This window comes from Corvus cornix, chromosome 2, assembly GCF_000738735.6.
Source record: "Corvus cornix cornix isolate S_Up_H32 chromosome 2, ASM73873v5, whole genome shotgun sequence".
In the NCBI taxonomy this organism is placed as follows: Eukaryota; Metazoa; Chordata; class Aves; order Passeriformes; family Corvidae; genus Corvus; species Corvus cornix.
In genome coordinates, this window is record NC_046333.1 from 13,521,460 (window position 1) to 13,538,685 (window position 17,226).

The following is a 17,226-nucleotide window of genomic DNA, read 5'->3' on the forward strand; positions in this document are numbered from 1 at the left end:
CAAGTGAAGAGCGTCCACTGTAAGGGATGGGGCTTGTGAACAGCCTGTCCCTCCTGTTCCTCCCTTTGGCAGAAGTCTCTTGTGCATGAACAGTGCTCCTCAGGGCAAGGCCACTTTCATTCCTGGGTGTTGTGCCCATGATGCTGCCCCATGAATATCACTGCACTGTGGGGTCACTGCAAGGTCCCTGCTCCCAGCCCATTGCCACCCTGAATTGGGCAGGAGGTGAAGTGAGAGGCCAGGCACCTGTGCTTGTATAGCTTTTGGATGCATGGAAAGGTGTCATTGAGCAGCTCCTTGCTGGTGGCTGTGGCAGGCCTGTGACTACAATTCCAGATGCTCAAAAGCTGGGATTGTCCCAGCCAGGCTAAAACTGGGTGTTGAGGACAACAAAGATCCAAAGAAGTGCGTAAGAGGACAGAGGTGACGGGCAGAGCTGGTAAAAACAGGAAAATTGGCACTCAGAGCTGGATTTGATGATAAGCTGGCAACAGCAGAAAGATGTGCTGTTGCAGATCTCAGCTATGTAGTTTTCTGGTTTTTCCTAACACAACTAGTTTTAAATAAAATGAGGTGACTGAGTAATTTTTGAATTTGATTTTCTTGCACTTAGTTTCTCCCTTAGACTGCAAAGCTCAATAGATTTTAAAAATGCTGTAGGTTTGCAAGTAGGAAAATATTTCTGATAAAGCTCTCTTTTGGCTAATGAAATAGCAGCTTACATGTGAGTTAGTATTGATGGCAGATTCAGTAATGACATGTGATTCAATTACTTTACTAGAGAGAGAAGCACTTAGACACAAATGTAAGATATTTCTGAACCTAGGCATCAGCTGGAGGTGATTGAAAATACACGATTTGTGCACATTTCTTCACATAATTACTGTGGAAAATATTGTGGCATTGTAGTTAAAAACAGAGACTTTTGAATGCTAATAGCTGTAGAGGGAAGAGAATTCCCAGAGAAATGCTATTCTATAAGCCCATGCTAATCTCCCCAACAGAAAGCAGAAGAGGAGGAGCTTGTCCTCACACCTGATGGCACCAGGGAATTCCTGACTTTTGAAGTTCCACTGAATGACTCTGGGTCAGCTGGACTTGGCGTGAGTGTCAAAGGTAACCGGTCAAAAGAAAACCACGCCGATTTAGGAATCTTCGTCAAGTCCATTATTAACGGTGGAGCAGCATCCAAGGTAAGAGGGAATATCTGTGTACTTTGGTCTTCCTCAGTTTTCCGTAAGTTATTTTGAAAATAACCATAGATTGAAGAAGAATGAGATCTCTAGTGTTCTCCAATTATACCATCAGAGGTAACATTTAGATTTCTACTCACGTGTTTGCATGTCCCAGGATTTAAGCAGCCCTAACAGATTCTCGGGAAGGGACGAGCCATCTCAGGTACAGTTCCATTAGTGTGTTGTTTGAGCAAACAGATTATGATAATAGCTTGAGTGCAAAACTAGAATTGGGATAGACATTTCCTACCGTGGCTGCAATGGAAGCTATTATTCCAGTGTTCATTTGGCCATAAACTCTCAGGACTAAGTATAGTTGGTTGAATATTTTTCTTTTGATTTGTTGTTGTTTTTTATTTTTCTCTCTCCAGTAGACAAAGCTTCTTTTGTGTGTGTTTTATGTAACTATCTATTATTTTTCCTTTTCCAGGATGGCAGGCTTCGAGTGAATGATCAACTAATAGCAGTTAATGGAGAATCATTATTGGGCAAAACAAATCAAGATGCTATGGAAACCTTAAGGAGGTCTATGTCCACTGAAGGAAACAAACGAGGAATGATTCAGCTTATTGTGGCGAGGCGAATAAGTAAATGCAATGAGGTAAAAAGCTTTTGATATTGGGATTAGGAATTTCTCTTCTGAGGTATTTGTGTTTACAGGAGATCTCATGTTTCCTCTGAGACTTGAAAAATAATATTTGAGAAGCTAAAGAAAGAGAGAATTACAAAATGATCTGAATTTCAGTGTTAGACATGCTAACGTTATTACTGATCAATAAAGTTATTCTTTTGAGTATTTTTGTCAATGAAAAATGGGAAACACTGAATAAAACTATATTGATTTTGTAATTGGATCTCAGTGTTTACGTGATTTTTGTTCAGTGGAATTTTTTATGTAGGTCTGTTAGATCTTTCATTTATAGACTTTGTGTTAACTGGCTTGTTTCTTTGTCACTTCCAGTTTTTTAATTAAGAGTAGAGCTCTTATATTTCATTATTATATTTTATCTAAACAAAAGTTTCATGTAAAGATTCTGCAAAACTTTATACCAATAATTTAGTCATTTTGGACTTTAACTATGTTGTGTCTTGGCCTTAATTGCAGGGGAGGATAAAATACTGAATTCAGGGTGAAGTGGTGATTCTTCTGATGATTTGCAACTTGTCTTCTCTTGTACAGCGTTAATGTGTTGATGTTTTGAAATTTATTCATGATTTCTAATGGCTTATCTTCTATTTCATGTAAATAATACTATATACTAGGAATATCTGGACATACGATACTGAGAAGGATTGTAGATGCTGTGGAGGACAATTCAGAACAAATTGGAGAAAGGACTGAGTTGAATAGGATACAGTTGAATGGCGGGTCAGAAAAGCATCTTTTCTTTAGAAATCTAAAAGTCAATTCTTTCATTCTGGCTAGTACGAGTAGGTTTAATCAGGAACTTTATTTCTTGATCATCATGCTTCAGAAATGATGTGCATAAATTGGTTTAGTATTGCTGCTTCTGCACAGGGGAAAAAAGAATTGTTTACTTTTTAATGCATAAATCTGATCTTCAGAAAAAATCAGTCCATAGTGTATTATAAAATCATGTCTGAAAAAGACACTAGGCTCTCTAACAGTGTTAAGCTCCTCTTGATTAACTGCTTATACAAAGCTTTTATACACATACAGGTTTATATGTGCACACTGCTAGAAAGCCAGGCGGATACACAGGGTTTCTTGCTTAGCGTTGAAGGAATTACGACCTTTTTGTATGTGGTGATGTCCTTTTCTAGCCCTAATTCAGACTGTCTTTTGGCGACTGTTCCTTATTTTTACCCAATTTCAGGTGCTACTATGCATTACTACATAAAAAGGGTGAAATATTTTACACTGTTTCTCTGTTTAGTTTTCTTCTTTTCTAAAGGGTTGTAGAAGATGATCACTTTTCTCCTAGTGAAAGTCTTCTCGATTGAATTTATCCAGTGTTTGTAAACATGACAGAGATAAACTGGCAGTGATGAACCAAAGACATGTCTCCTTAAATCCAACACAATTTTTACTCATTCAAGAACAGCTTGGTCCCCTATATCTGCCTGACATTTAGCATGATTTATTTAGCAGAACTCATGTGCCAAAACCAGCACAGCTGCAGTATATGTGCTTCAAGATAAAAGAACTGATTGTGGAAACAGATTTAGATACACTGAAATGTACCTGCACAAGGGCAGGATAGGCCTTGTCTGTCTGGGCCTCCTTTACAGTTTTTGTGCATTTTCCCAACTCCTAAAGAAACTGGCAAGATGAGCCATAATGATTAGGAAAGCATTGATATGTCACTATTGCTGTAGTAATCATCTTTACAAAGTAACTTTTTAAAGTAATTTTTCCTAGGAATTATTGCTTTTATCACACTCATCCGAAGGAAATAAGAGGTCAATACTGTTTGCATATTTTAATATGATGAAAGGACTACTTGCATGGACATAAAGCTGTTTACCTGCTGAGCTGGCAGTTTGCAAGAAGCCAGACTTTTCTGGAAGTCTTGCAGTGCCCAGACTTCAATGAAATGAAAAGCAAAGAGAGCTTTTTTTCTTGGTACTTTGCAATTAAACCCAAGTTCCTCCTTAAAGACTGTTAAACTTAAGATATTATTTAAATATCTAAAGCTTTATTAAGTTTTAATTTAAACTTTAGATTTTATTGAGCTGATATAATACTGATAAGCTGTGATAATGTTATTTCTGAATGTTGCAGGAATACCATATATGAGTATGGTATTCAGTCAGTTCAGTCCCTCAGTAATGGCCGTGTGGCCTGAGACCCAGCTGGAGACAGCACTGCCTCAGTGGCTGGCCATGTCTTGCAGCCTTGGCTATATTATGCTTAATTCAGCAACACAGATCACTTAGGCATGCTTGTATACAAGTTGTTCCCTTGGAACATTCCAGTAATGGCCACCAGGAAAGATTTTTAGTACTAGAACACTCTCACAGTTCTCATCAATTGCCCGCATTCTCCACCATTTTGTCGCGGGTTCGGTTTGTAACCGGGCGGAAACACCAATTTAGATGTCCAAAATTGGTCCAAAATACTCATTACTGTTTATCTGCTGTGAGATAAGAATTAGGAGAAATGCAAAACAGGCACCAAACTTGAAAGAATATAAAGAAGTTTATTAACAGACCTAAAAGAAGAAAAAAAAAATTATACCACCTTCAGAACTCTCCTCCTCCCCCCACCTTCCTCCCTTCTCCCACTGACAATGTTCAAAGACAACCCTTAAGATGTTCAGTCTGTTTACCACTTCCATAATAACCTTGTTCAGTCCATTTAGAAAGAGAAGTCTCTTCTTGCTCATGCTATGAAAACATTATCACAACGAGACAGCCGCCCACTTCCAAATATTGTTCAGTCCATTTAGGAAGAGGAGTCTCTCTGCCTGCGTGTGAGTCCTTTCCCCCGACTTGCAGCTTTTCCCGCAACTGCTTTCGAGGGTCCACTCTTGAAGTTTTTTGGGGTACAATTTTAAGGTTGAGCTGTTCAGAAACAAAAACAGAGGCCCTTCTCCTTCCCTGGGAGCAAAGGGTCTTCATCATCTTCATCGTTAGGACTATCTCTGGGAGCATCTCTAGGAACTGAGGTTTTCTCCTTTCCCATTTGGAGCAAAAGTCCTCATCTGGTTCATCTCTAGGGACTGAGGTTTTCTCCTTTCCCGTTTGGAGCAAAAGTCCTCATCTGGTTCATCTCTCCCTGTCCAAACTTCTCATGCAATTACAGCTGCGTCAGCATCTGCCTATCTCAGCGCAGGTGCTTCTGCTCACGAGTTGAACACTCCACCCCCCATATCTTCATGAAATTACAACAGGATACTCTGATATATCATAGCTTCACAACAGAATTTCAGCTTTAAGCATCTCCTCTCTCTCTTCCCTCAGGTTTTCAGCTCTTCACAGCAATAAAAAGGGTTAATCTCACCTCGGCCTTGCAGCTTTGCAGCTGGAATGTTGAATTTTTCTTATCGCAGTGGAGAGGGGGGAGAGCCGAGCCGCTCCGGCTGCCCACGGCAAGGCAGTGGGGGGGGGTTCCATGGCTGGAACAGGTCCATGGCTTCAGGATGGCCGTGGCCCAGCCCGGCCTGGCCCAAGCAGGGCCTGGCCGGGCCCGCTGGCCCCCACACGGGGCCTGCAGCCACCTGTCCCAGCGCCGGAAACGAGAGAGAGCTTGGAGGGGGAGTTTGCCTATTCTTAAATGTGGATAACAGAGGTGATCACAACTTTAAGTGGCTTAGAGAATTGTCCATATTCAAACTGGCCAGCTGATAGGTTCTATCAGTTCCCAGAGGAAACTGTAAGCACCCCTTAGCAAGGACGTCCCTTCCGGGACTAGGCTTGCTAACCTATGACATACACAAAAGAAATTTGGCGACAAATTCAGGAGCTTGCAGATTAGAAGCAAAAGCATGAAAAGAGCAGACCCTATCTTAATAACTCCCACCTTTTATCACCATAGAAGCACAGAATCATTTAGATTGAAGATCATTGACTCCAACTGTTAACCCAGCACTGCCAAGTCCACCCCTAAACCATGTCCCAAAGTGCCATATCTACACATGTTTTAAAGACCTGCAGGGATGGTGACTCAGCCAATTCCCTGGGCATCCTGTTCCAATGCTTGACTACACTTTTCTTAAAATATTTTACCTAATATCCAGTCTAAACCTTCCCTGGCACAACTGGAGACTGTTTCCTCTTGTTCTATTACTTGTTTCTTGGGAGAAGAGACCAACCCCCACCTCTCTAAATCCTTCTTTTAGGCAGTTGTAGAGAGCAAAAAGGTCTCTCCTCAGCCTTCTCTTTACTCTGGCCTAAACACCCCCAGCTCCTCAGTAATGGGGGTCTACTGGTTTTATTAAATACAAAAAGAAATGTTTAACTTTTCAGAAAATATTTCCGTGGTGTTTTTTATGCTCTTCTTTTTGCTCTACAACGGAGTTGCCATAAAAAAACAGCAGATAAAGAAAAATAAATCCTGTTCAACTGATTCCTTTTCTTTCTTGATTCAGCATTGTATGTGCCCACTTTATGGACAAAAACATAGCTTTGTTTCTTGTTTGTCTGAACTACAGTTAAGTGGAACTTGCTTAGTTATGTTCCCTTTTGTGCATCACCAAGAACAGTGTTCACTCTGCTCTGTTCCAATGTACGGTCAGTCCTGTGAGGTCAGGGCTTGGCTGATTCCCTGCCATGCCATGGAGTACCCACAAGTGTCTCAAAAGGGAAATCCGTACAAGGGATGATAATGCCAATGTAAAAAAGAATTGTGCTAAACATCTGGATGATAAAAGCAGTTCCTGTCTGGATGATAAAAAACCCCACAACAAAATAACAGCAAAAAAGAACAAAAAAGAACCCGAAGCCTTTTTGTTCCCTGCCTTCAAGTCCAGTAATTGTTTTGCAATTGCAAAGTCAAACTGACTTCTTTTGAGATAGACTACACAGTCTGCTTCTTTCTTCAGTAACACTGAGTTTTAATTGGATTTTAAGGAAGTTAGTGGTATGAATACAGTTCTTCTGGTTTTAATGTCAATTTTCATAATCAGCCCTAGGAGTTGCTTAGAAGGGAGAATTAATTTTGCAGCACAGTTCTGTAGATTGTTGTTTCTGCATGTTTCAATTTAGACTAGGACTTTCCTGTACTTTTTGTATTTTAGTTGCTGTCTAGAAGTGAGGGACAGCTCAACCTCTGTTGTCCTGGGTTGAGAGGCAGGCACAGTTGCTTCTGATCTACTGCAGAGGCACTGTCTTTGTCAGAGAGCTTTCTTTGGCTTCTTGAACATGAAACTGTTTCAAACTTTGTGAAGTGACCTCAGATATACATTTCCCATGCCATCATTATTCTCAAACAGCTTCACAAGTTCTCATGTTGTAAACTAAGCCTTCAGAGCAGTTATAGTAACAATAAAAATGTCCATAAACACCATAAGAGTGTTATCTTGACTTCAGAGAGGCAGGGAGCAGATAATTTGTATCATCAGCCCTTCCGTAACTGTAGACTCAAAAGAGACCACAAACTTCCCAGAAGGTAAAAAGTGATTCTGTGCTGTTGTGGTTTTGCTGAACTGAAGATTTGCCTGTAGAAAGAATTTTCATTGACTCACCAGGAGATAGTGTGTAATCCACCCAGGTTTTCAAGTGAATTGTCCTGTAGTAAATATTGATATAAGCATGAAGTGTGTGTTAGTTATGAATGAACTCCAAGCCAAAGCTGTGCATCTGAGTTTTTCTCCTGTTTGCATCATGTCTATACAGAGTACAGCAATATAGAATTCTGCAAGCTGCAGTACTACAAACCTTGCAAACCTGTATTTAATAACACATCCACTTTAGACAAAATCACACACTGAATATTTGATGGATGTTGTTAGATTACTGTAACAAAAACATTTAATTTGGGATTTGGCTGTATCTGAGGTTCCCGTACCCCCTGTTTCAAAAAGTTAAACATTCTGTTCTGTTCTGTGTTTTCAGCTTCAAGCCTTGCATGTTAACTTGTCAACTTTCCTACATAAGCATGGAGAGGCTCTTTAAGATACATTTCCAAAGCTGTGAAAACAGTGAGAAAAATGGAGAGAATAACAATAATATTGACTTGATATTCATATATGGCCAGTTTTTAACACCTCATTTTTCAGAAGAGGTTGCCATCAGCTTTTTAGATCCTTAACTCAGGGTGGAAATTTTTTAAATTGCTCAGATTTAAGGAAAAACAGTGGAGCTCCTTGTGCCGTGTTCTGTTAATTAGTGATGCTGTTATGATTAGCCTGTACGGGCAGACAGCTGGTGGCTGCATCACCAGAACGTGCTCAGCGCTCAGGCACAACTGCCAGGCACATCCCTGCAGCTGGCAGCTCCATGTGCTGATTCAAGAAAATAAAGGTATTTGTTACTTTTGGAATCCTGCGCTTTTCAGTCCTGCAACCTGGACAGCTTAGACACAGATTGCTTGTCTGTTCATGTCACAGGCAGGCTGCACTTGTCTGCCATTAAGTGAGAGAGCGTCACCATTTTCCTCAAAATGAAAAATTTCAAGGGTTTTTCTTGTCTAGCCCCTCCCCCCCTTTTTTTTCTTTTTGACAGAATGAATATTTTGCCAAATCTGCCTGAAATGATGGTTTGCAAATGATTTGCAGATCCCCAAATGAATGTCTGTTCATCTTTTTCTCCATTTGAAAATGGGCAAACTATGAAACAGAGTGTATGTCATGATGCCAGACCATATAAGGACCTGCATCATTCATTAAATAAATTGACTGATAGGTCAGTGAGAGAGACTTTGCAAATGAGTGGTTTCATTATAAGAGAAACAAGCAAGCATCTTTTCTTTTACAGTATATGTTCAGGTATAAAATATTCAGCATCATTTTCCCCTGCATGCATTACCTAGTTACCTACTTTGAAACTTATAAGACAGGTTTGTTTTTTTCTTTCTCACTAGATTAGTCTTGTTATGACCTTTGGAATTTAACTGTCAAAAAGTCTTTAGCGTCTTCTCCAAACACGGTGATTTCCCTATTCACTCCCATCTCCAACTCATTGATAAAGCTGTTTATCAGCTTAAGCTGTTCCCAACTCTGATTCCTGGGGCAATCTATAACTCTTCTCCATCCTGAAGATCAGTCTTTGTGTCCAATTCTTTAGCCAGTTTTCAACCCAGAAAATGAAAATTTAGTCCAGTCCCATGAAAACTTAGTTTCTTTACTGCCTTTGATATTGATGCTTTGATATAGACTAGTAGTATTTTAAAAGTACCTATGTTGAAAAAGGAAGCTGGAGTATTTTGGACATCTTAACCACAGTACACACATAAGAAAGGAAAAAAGAAAGCCTGCAGAATAATTCTGTGTGACACAAAGAGCTTCAGTATTCTTGATGCAGTGTAATATACAGCAAATTTGTATACTGACTTCTTTAACATCCACAATGCTTGCATGCCTATATTTGGATAATTTACTTCTGAAGGAAAAGGGAAGTCTGATTCTTGTTTCTTTAAAAAAAAAAAAGTGTGTTTATGCTTTGAATATTTTGGCACTCTTCTTGTGCATAAACGTTTTCATATTTATGTGGATAACTTCAGATAGGATGGATGGTGGTGTTTAAGTAAAAAGAACCACATTATTTGTCCTTTTATCATCTAGATAAGCAGCAGCTGGGCTAGTTAGTACAGACAGTGCTTTAGCAAACAGCTGGTTTTTATCTGAATGACAAAGGGTCAGGGTAGAGACCTTTTTTATTTAAAAAAAAATTAATCTTGTTTCTCTTTTTATTTTAAGAGAATGGAGGAAAAAAGGAACTACAGGCAGTCTGTAGCATGGGAGGTTTTATTGCATTTTTACGAATATGATCATTTAGTATACATCAGTGCTAGGATTCAGAGAGCAAACTCTCTCTTTTCAGTCTAGAGAGAAGGATCAGGAGGATCTTAGCAGTCAGTGTCTACAAATACCTGATGGGAGTAATAAAAAAGTAATAAAAAAGACTAATCTAGACTCTTCTTAGGGCTGCCCAGTGCCAGGACAAGAGCAACAGGCACAAACCAAAATACGAGAAATTTTTTACACATAAGAAAGAAAAATTCTTCTTAGAGGTGAACAGTGGCACAACTTCCCTGGGAAGTTGAGGAGACTGTGATCTTGGGGGTATTCAAAACCCAGCTGGGCAGGGCGCTGTGAAACCCGCTCTTGCTGACCTTGCTTTTGGCAAGAGGTTGGGTTAGACAATCTCCAGTGGTTTCATCCACCCTCAATAGGTCTGTGACTCTGAACTGGCACTCCAAGGAGTGCTCCAGCAGCTATTGATAGGAGGACAGTTGCTGTGCAGATTTCTTTCCTTGCCAGGCCTTTAATGAAGTTAGGAATTCCTACAACTTTGTTTATATTACCCACTCTTTATCAGTTATCAAATCAAGTTATACCAGATAGCACAGAGACTGGTTAAGAGAAGGAACTAGAATGTGTAATTCAAGCTCTTTATTAGAAATTAATCAGGAAGAACAAGTCTATTTGAACTGCAATCTTCCTTTGGACTGTTGGACTGTTTGTCTTGCCCACAACAGTTTCCAAATTCTATTTTTTTTTCTTGCACAAACTTTCTGCTAACAATGTAAGGAAAAGGCCTTTTGGTTTTTTGTGAAAGCCAGTTGTCTAATTTTTGGCATTTTATAAAAGGCATTGTATCTTCTGTAAAGTATTTTTGTAGCTGGCTGTCAATGCCTTTGTTTAAACCCATCTTTTTGAGATGCTAATTAGAAATGGAAAAAGTTTTGCTCATGGAAATTACAGAATATATGATTCACTTTACAAAACACAGCCATATAAATGCAACACTCCTGCTATTTCTTTTATTTACCCTGTACTTTACTGTATTACCAGGAGTGAATTTCTGTATATTTCTGAGATTCAGAACGATCTTCTTGTCAGTGTCTTTCTGAAAATCTCTTGAGATCTTTCTACAAATGAGTCTGAAAGTTGATGGCTTGTCACATGAAGAAGGACTGTGTGATATGGCTCACTAAAAGCTGGACACTTGTTACATAAAGTCCTCAATATAGCACTGGGAGAATAAATCCCAAAGCAATTTGATATTTTCACACCTTATTTAAAGGCAGTGAAATGAAGGGTAGTTCATAATTTAGTACCTTTATCATGCAAGTTTAAGCTCTCAAGCAGTCTAATGTTGCTATGCTCTTTTTTCTATAAAGTGTTTCAGAAGTTAACATTTCTTTCAAATTTGCCTCAGATTCCTTTATAACAGAGTCTACAAATATTGTTTAATTTACTTTTCAGTAAAGCTGTCAGTTGTAATCTGCAGTTTAAAAAAACTAATAAAACAAATCCTCATTTCACAATTTAAACCTTATTGAGTCTAATTCACTTGCACTGCAAGTTTATTATTCTCCTGCAGCTTGATGTGCCTCCAATTGTAATTGTGTTGACCCTCCGATGCAGTAAATCTCCCCGGTGCTTATCAAACTGGGAGAGATAAGTCTACAATTTGGAACTTCATTAAATATCTCATTTATATTAAACAGATGATGGCTTTGAACAGAAATAATAGTTTTTGCAGAGTCTGCGACCTCCCAGTCGCGGTTTCCCCGACTGTACAGCGGCGTTTCGCAACCCTCCACCCCCATGGCCCGGGCGTCGCGCCAGTGCCCGCGTGTCAGGAGTCATCAGTCCATGGGCTCACTTCAAAGCCTCTGCTGGGGAGTGTGGGGCATAGTGCTTCATAGCCCTTGAAGCAGATTCTTTAATCTCTTTCATAGCATACATTTCTTAGTCGTCTGGGGACTGTGGGTGAAGTGATTAATAATGGGCAGCTGTTTCAAAAAGAAAAACAAATAACAAACATGTTGCTTGTTATTGTAATTCCTGAAAGTATGAACTACTCCCCTTGTGCTCGTCTGGAGAGCAATACTTGGAATAAGCATTCCCAGTGGCTTCAAATAGTTTGCAACATGCTCAGTGTCTTTCAGTATCTGGTCCCCACTTTATTTCGATACGTATGAAATAAATGCTGTGGCATCTGTGTAAGGACATTGTTTTTAGGATTTACTATATGCTTCAATATGAAGAGGCGTGTTGGTAAGAGCTAATGCTTTGATATCTGAGTTCATACTACTTTTCTACAAAATGTATCTATTTTTTAATAGTTGTTTACTTTTTAATAGAGCTGAATTCAGCTCATGATGTTCAGGTGAATTGGTTTAATGGTCTTGGCAAAGCACCTTGATAGCATTACTGAGAGACCAGCACTGTGCTGGAACCCAGGTGAACCAAGAGCTTTAAGGGCAGCAGGAAGGCTGGATGGTGTGAGGAGCACACCTCTCTGCAGGGAGCAACTGGACCCTGCTAAATTTGGCATCCACAGTGACCTGTGAGTGAACAGGTACTCATTCTCCTCATTCCTGGGGGGCTGTGCTGACAGCAGAGCTGCCTGTGGCTGATGGGGTGGGTAAATCCAGCTAGATGGTACCAAATTATTTTCTTCACCTCTCATGGGTGCTGCTTTCCCCGGAGCTCTGATTCTCTGGGGCTTGCCAAGGAGAACTTGACTTTTTCCTGTCTTTTTGAAAAATCTGAGAGGCAAGTGTAGGAAAACGAGGGATGACTATCTTCTGCAAGCAAAGGCTGGGCCGGGAAGACACTCAGGGCAGTCTGCTGAAGAAGAGTTGGTGTGGGGTGGGCAGGTGGCTGTATATGCCGTTTGCTCTCCTGTGCAGGTGGCCAAGCAGCCTGTCTCCATCACTTCTACCACATACTTCATCTGTCTTGTGATGCCCTGGAGACTCTGGCTGCAGCTGTGGTGGGCAGAGACCTGGCAGCTGCAGGAGTTTGAGGGCTGGAGTGGAGGTCACCCCAAATCTTGCCAGTTCTGGTTTTTGTGTCTGCCTGGATGCTGCAGCAATCGTTCAGGCTGAATGAAGCATGCAAGAACTCTTTACTCTGCAGTCAGGAAAGGCAGAGCAAAGAACTCAAATGAAAAATATAATTACGATGAAGTCTGACAACTTTTGTGTTTTTTTCTTTTGTTCCTAACTACAAAACTTTGGAGTATGATGATTGCATTTGAAAGCAAGTTGCACCACTGTGGCAGCAGCAGCCGATTCCAAATGAGAGTTCCTGTTCCGTGCTCCTGATAAGGGTCTTGTTGTGCTTAGCTGTCAGTGTGGGGAAGATGGCCCAGCTGTCTGCTGATGGTATTGAAAACAGCCCAACTGTCTGTTTAAGAAATTACCCAACAAAGAGACACCAAAATGGAATGGGGTTTTTTCACCAATTTTCTGCTGAAGGATTTGAAATTTGACAGGGCACCATGGGGGGTGCAGTGTAAAGGGGTTAGAAAGTTGGTCATTAGGCAGAGCTGTCATTGCAAATTATCTCTGTCCAGGATGAGAAGTTCTAGCTTATTTGGTGCTTAGACAGCTCTAGGCCTTAGGCAATTTGTTACAGTTCCCCCATGTGGTTAAGGGGACCCCAGGCGCTAATTTTCCCCTCTCTTTGCAGTTGGAATCACCTGGGAGCCCCTCTGGGCCAGAGCTGCCCATAGAGACTCTGCTGGATGACCGGGAGCGGAGGATTTCCCACTCCCTCTACGGCGGGATCGAGGGTCTCAGCGAGTCGCCCACAAAGAACGTGGCATTGAGCAGGATAATGGGTGAGTCAAAGCAGCTCTGCTAAGCAGGGCATGTTTTTATTTCTCTCTGTGATTCACTGAAGGGTGATTAATGTGTTACATGGGAATTGGGGAACATGGAGGTTGCATTGACCAACTTAAAATGTGCCTTAAAATTGTTCCATGTAAGCCTTCTGGATAGTTAATGTGAGGAAGAAAGTAAAGTGGGATTCTGAATTGAATTTTGTATCCTGTGACAGGTCACGGAATGAATAATAGTAGCATTTAACATGGTCTTTCAATGTCTGATTTGGGACAATTAATTATCGGTTGGTCTAGCCTCCATGTTGCATCAAAGGCAGTGGCACATGCAAATTCATAATTTTTTTTAGCATTTCTTCTCCTCTGTTTCAGTCCTACTAAAATACAAAAATAAATAAGGCAATCTTGCATCCATTTATGCTTATTAGGGGACTTTTAAATTTATTTGAATTTTTGCTTTGCAGGACACCAGTTTAAAAGCCTCATAACTAATTTTAAGCATCCCTTGTGTAGATTCTGTGCCCTACCATCTGCATGGTCCCAGTGGATAATGAGGTTATTAGCAGTTGCTCTGCAGCAATTCAACTTCTGATGTACAGAGCTAGTTAATGAAGACTTGCCTTGCCACAGGAGTGGTTGGATTTACTGACTAGGATGGGATTAGTTTGAAAGGATTTTCAAGTTTAAACACAAAAAGCAGCTTGATGAAAATAACACCTGACAGAAGATGTGACAATTGCTCGCTTGAGTTGCAAGTTTTAAAGAGACAACATGGCTATTAAATATAGGATTTTTTTTTAGTGTATCACATACACAGAATGTATTAGAAGATGCTGCTATAAACTTGATATGAAGCAAGGCTTAACTTAGTTTTCAATTGCTTTAGATTAGTTTTCAGCCTTAGAAAATTAGTCTACCACTTAGGCTTTTTCAGTCAACAGTTTGTGTATATTTTTCACCCTGTTTTGGGTTGGTGGGGTTTTTTTTTCCCTGTTTTCTTTTTAAAATAATTTTTTATATTTTGGGGTTTGCATTTTCTTTGTGGTAGCAGATTAGGACTGTTGTTAAACTCTCTGAAAATCCACAAGTTTGCTCTTTAGGGTATTTCTTCCATTAAGTCTTTTGTCCTTTTTTGTGCATTTGGGCAGTAGTAATTAGAAACAAATCATATTCTTGTTCTATTGCATTTCATTTTGTGCAGTTTGGAAGAAAAAATGTGCACATGAAAATCAAGGCAGTGTGAAACCTTGTCACCCAAAGCCATATGCTCTTAAAGAGAACAATTGAGAAAAAAGTGTATTTCTTTGTCAACAAATTTAAGGAGTGATGAAATAATTTGAAGTCTTTAGCACTGCTCTCCCAAGGAAAGAACAAATTCTTGTGGTGTCAAGGCTTTAGATAAAACATTTGCAAAGCACTGCCTTCTGCTCTTTCCATTAGTGCTGCAGAGGATTTACACATAGAGCTCATGTAAGTGTTAACAAATTATCACTTAAACACCTTGTCCATTGATAGGAGAAGGAACCCTGAGAGAGTCTTGGTGCACATGTGCCAGCAATGCAGTTTACTCTGATATCAGAGGAGCACAAGACTTGCCATGGCAAACTGAACTAGTTGTTCATCAGTCTGGTATCATCCCTTTAGCAGTAGCCAGTAACTGATGTTTAAACTACTACAAAAAAACCATCTTTCCAAAGCTGTTGACAGGTAATGCTTTTAGATACCTTTGCCTTGTATACGTAGGCAGAAAAAAAATCCATCCTTCATTTTCTAAGTTTCTTATAACCTGAAGTTAATGTTTTGATTTTCTGTGAATCATCATTTTTTCTGAATTGTTTTCAGGGACCAGGAGCTATGTAGAAAATTGGTTGGTTGTGACCTAAATCCATTGAATCTTTAGTGGAAGCACTTTAGTGGAAAATCAAATTGTGCCCGAACCTCATAGTAAATGTGATCTAGTGGCATGTAACTAAAAACTGGTCTTTCCTGGATTGGACTGTTCCCATCTACAATCACAGCAGCTTCACAGACCTGTGATATTTAAACCCAGTTTTGAGGGAATGGTCAGTTTTCTAATAGACGATTTTTTCTGAATTAATCAGTATCACTAAATTAAAACTTTAGTGTTCATAACCTTTGGCATGCAAGTTTTCTTGCAGTGCCATACAACAGAGAGGTATTGCCTGTTGGGAGAGATAGGTACAGTTGTTTGTTTCAGAATAGCTAACGTTTTTAAAACAGTCATTCATTATGCAGTTGAATCCCTGTCCTTTTTGGCATGGATAATGAGAAAAAAAGCAGGATTTTTTTTATTTTCCTGAGAATGTTTATGTGGTGTTACATGACTCTTCCCCTCTTGAAAATTGGCCTAAAAGTGAGGATTAGTCCTAAGAACAATCTGGCTGAAGAACACTGGAGGTCTGTACCTTTCCACACTGGTCCTGCCCATGAAAACAAGCCCAAAGGAGGGCTTCATGCAATGCTGGTTCCCTTGAGTGCTCTCCCCATATCAAGAAGCCCTCTATGGGCTCTCTGAATCATCTGATGTCTTTTGATTTATCCCTCAGTGGATTTAACTATGTAAACTTTCAGTACTCAGTACTTTTTAGTGAGGAGATGACTCTTTGTTTTCATGGTTGAAGGAGCAGGTCTTTCTGCTGCTTTTGCTCTTGGATGGATTTGAGTTTTTTTCCTTCCTAAGTTAGCCTATTCAAAAGTAGCAATGTCAAAGTCTGAAAAATGCCTGCTTGTTCTAGTAATTGCTTAAAGTTGGAACAAAGATTTTAAGAGTGTTTTGTTTCTTTTAAATACCATTAATGTAATTTCAGGAAAGGTATTTAAGACAATTTCCTTACTCTTTCATAACTGACAAGCAAGAACTGGCTGTCAGATCCTTGCTGTGAGAGTGGGAATAAAGTACCAATTTTAGGATGTGATTTAAATTATGTAAAATAATGATTGCTTACTGCAATAAGGCTACATGAATCTTTTCATGTTTCTGATGATTCTCATTTTGATCTACTTTTCTAGGTGGTTATTGCTATTATAGATTTTCTTATGCTTTTTCATTTGATAATATTTCACTGAAAACTTCTGATGGAGAAAAGATACAACTTTCTGTATTCAGGGAATATTTTTGATTTGGAGGAGGTGGGATTTTTTATTTATACAAATTAAGTCATCTCTTTTAAGGATTAAATGGCTGTAATAACCCCTTATGTTTATTCTAATATTTCCAGTTGTGTGTTGTTAGCACATTCAGAATAACAGCTGTGTTACACTGGTTTGCTTGGCTCTATAATTAAAAATTCAAGTCTTCTTCTGACATACCATTCTTGAATATCATGCATTGTGCTCCTGAGTTTTGCAATACACAAATACATAGCTGCTGTCTGTATAAATTATTCTTATTCATCAAACAGTTTAGTACAAAGTCCTCTTTCATCTCTTTCTTCTAGTTGCTGATATTTTTTTTATGAATGTGATGGGTTTTGTTGCTAATGGTAACTAAACAGAAGTTATTTATCTGTGGGTACACAGAATAACAATCTCTTGTCCTGAATCTGCTTTTCATCCTGAAGGATCCCCCAGAACTTTGTAAAATTTGACGCTTCCTACACAACAGGAAATACTTTATTCTCTACATAAATAATTGCTATCTTAAGGATGGAATCAGGAGGAAGCACTACTGACAAAAATTTAGCTAGAGATGTAGAGTGTGTGTGTCAGTGAAATGAAAATAACCCTTTACAATCTGAATGTGGTTCCTGGGCCAGGAATCTCATCA

At 39.5% G+C, this 17,226-nt stretch overlaps 1 protein-coding gene across 21 annotated transcripts in view; it reads left to right on the forward strand.

The window, feature by feature from the left end:
• Nucleotides 1-17,226, forward strand: part of PARD3 (par-3 family cell polarity regulator) — a 451,552-nt gene that overhangs the window by 271,496 nt on the left and 162,830 nt on the right. For all 21 annotated transcript variants that reach the window (XM_039570296.1, XM_039570300.1, XM_039570307.1 and 18 more), the window contains 3 exons: nucleotides 1,005-1,193; nucleotides 1,666-1,836; nucleotides 13,289-13,439. In XM_039570296.1, coding sequence (XP_039426230.1) covers nucleotides 1,005-1,193; nucleotides 1,666-1,836; nucleotides 13,289-13,439 — 511 coding nt within the window. The remainder of the gene's footprint in view (nucleotides 1-1,004; nucleotides 1,194-1,665; nucleotides 1,837-13,288; nucleotides 13,440-17,226) is intronic.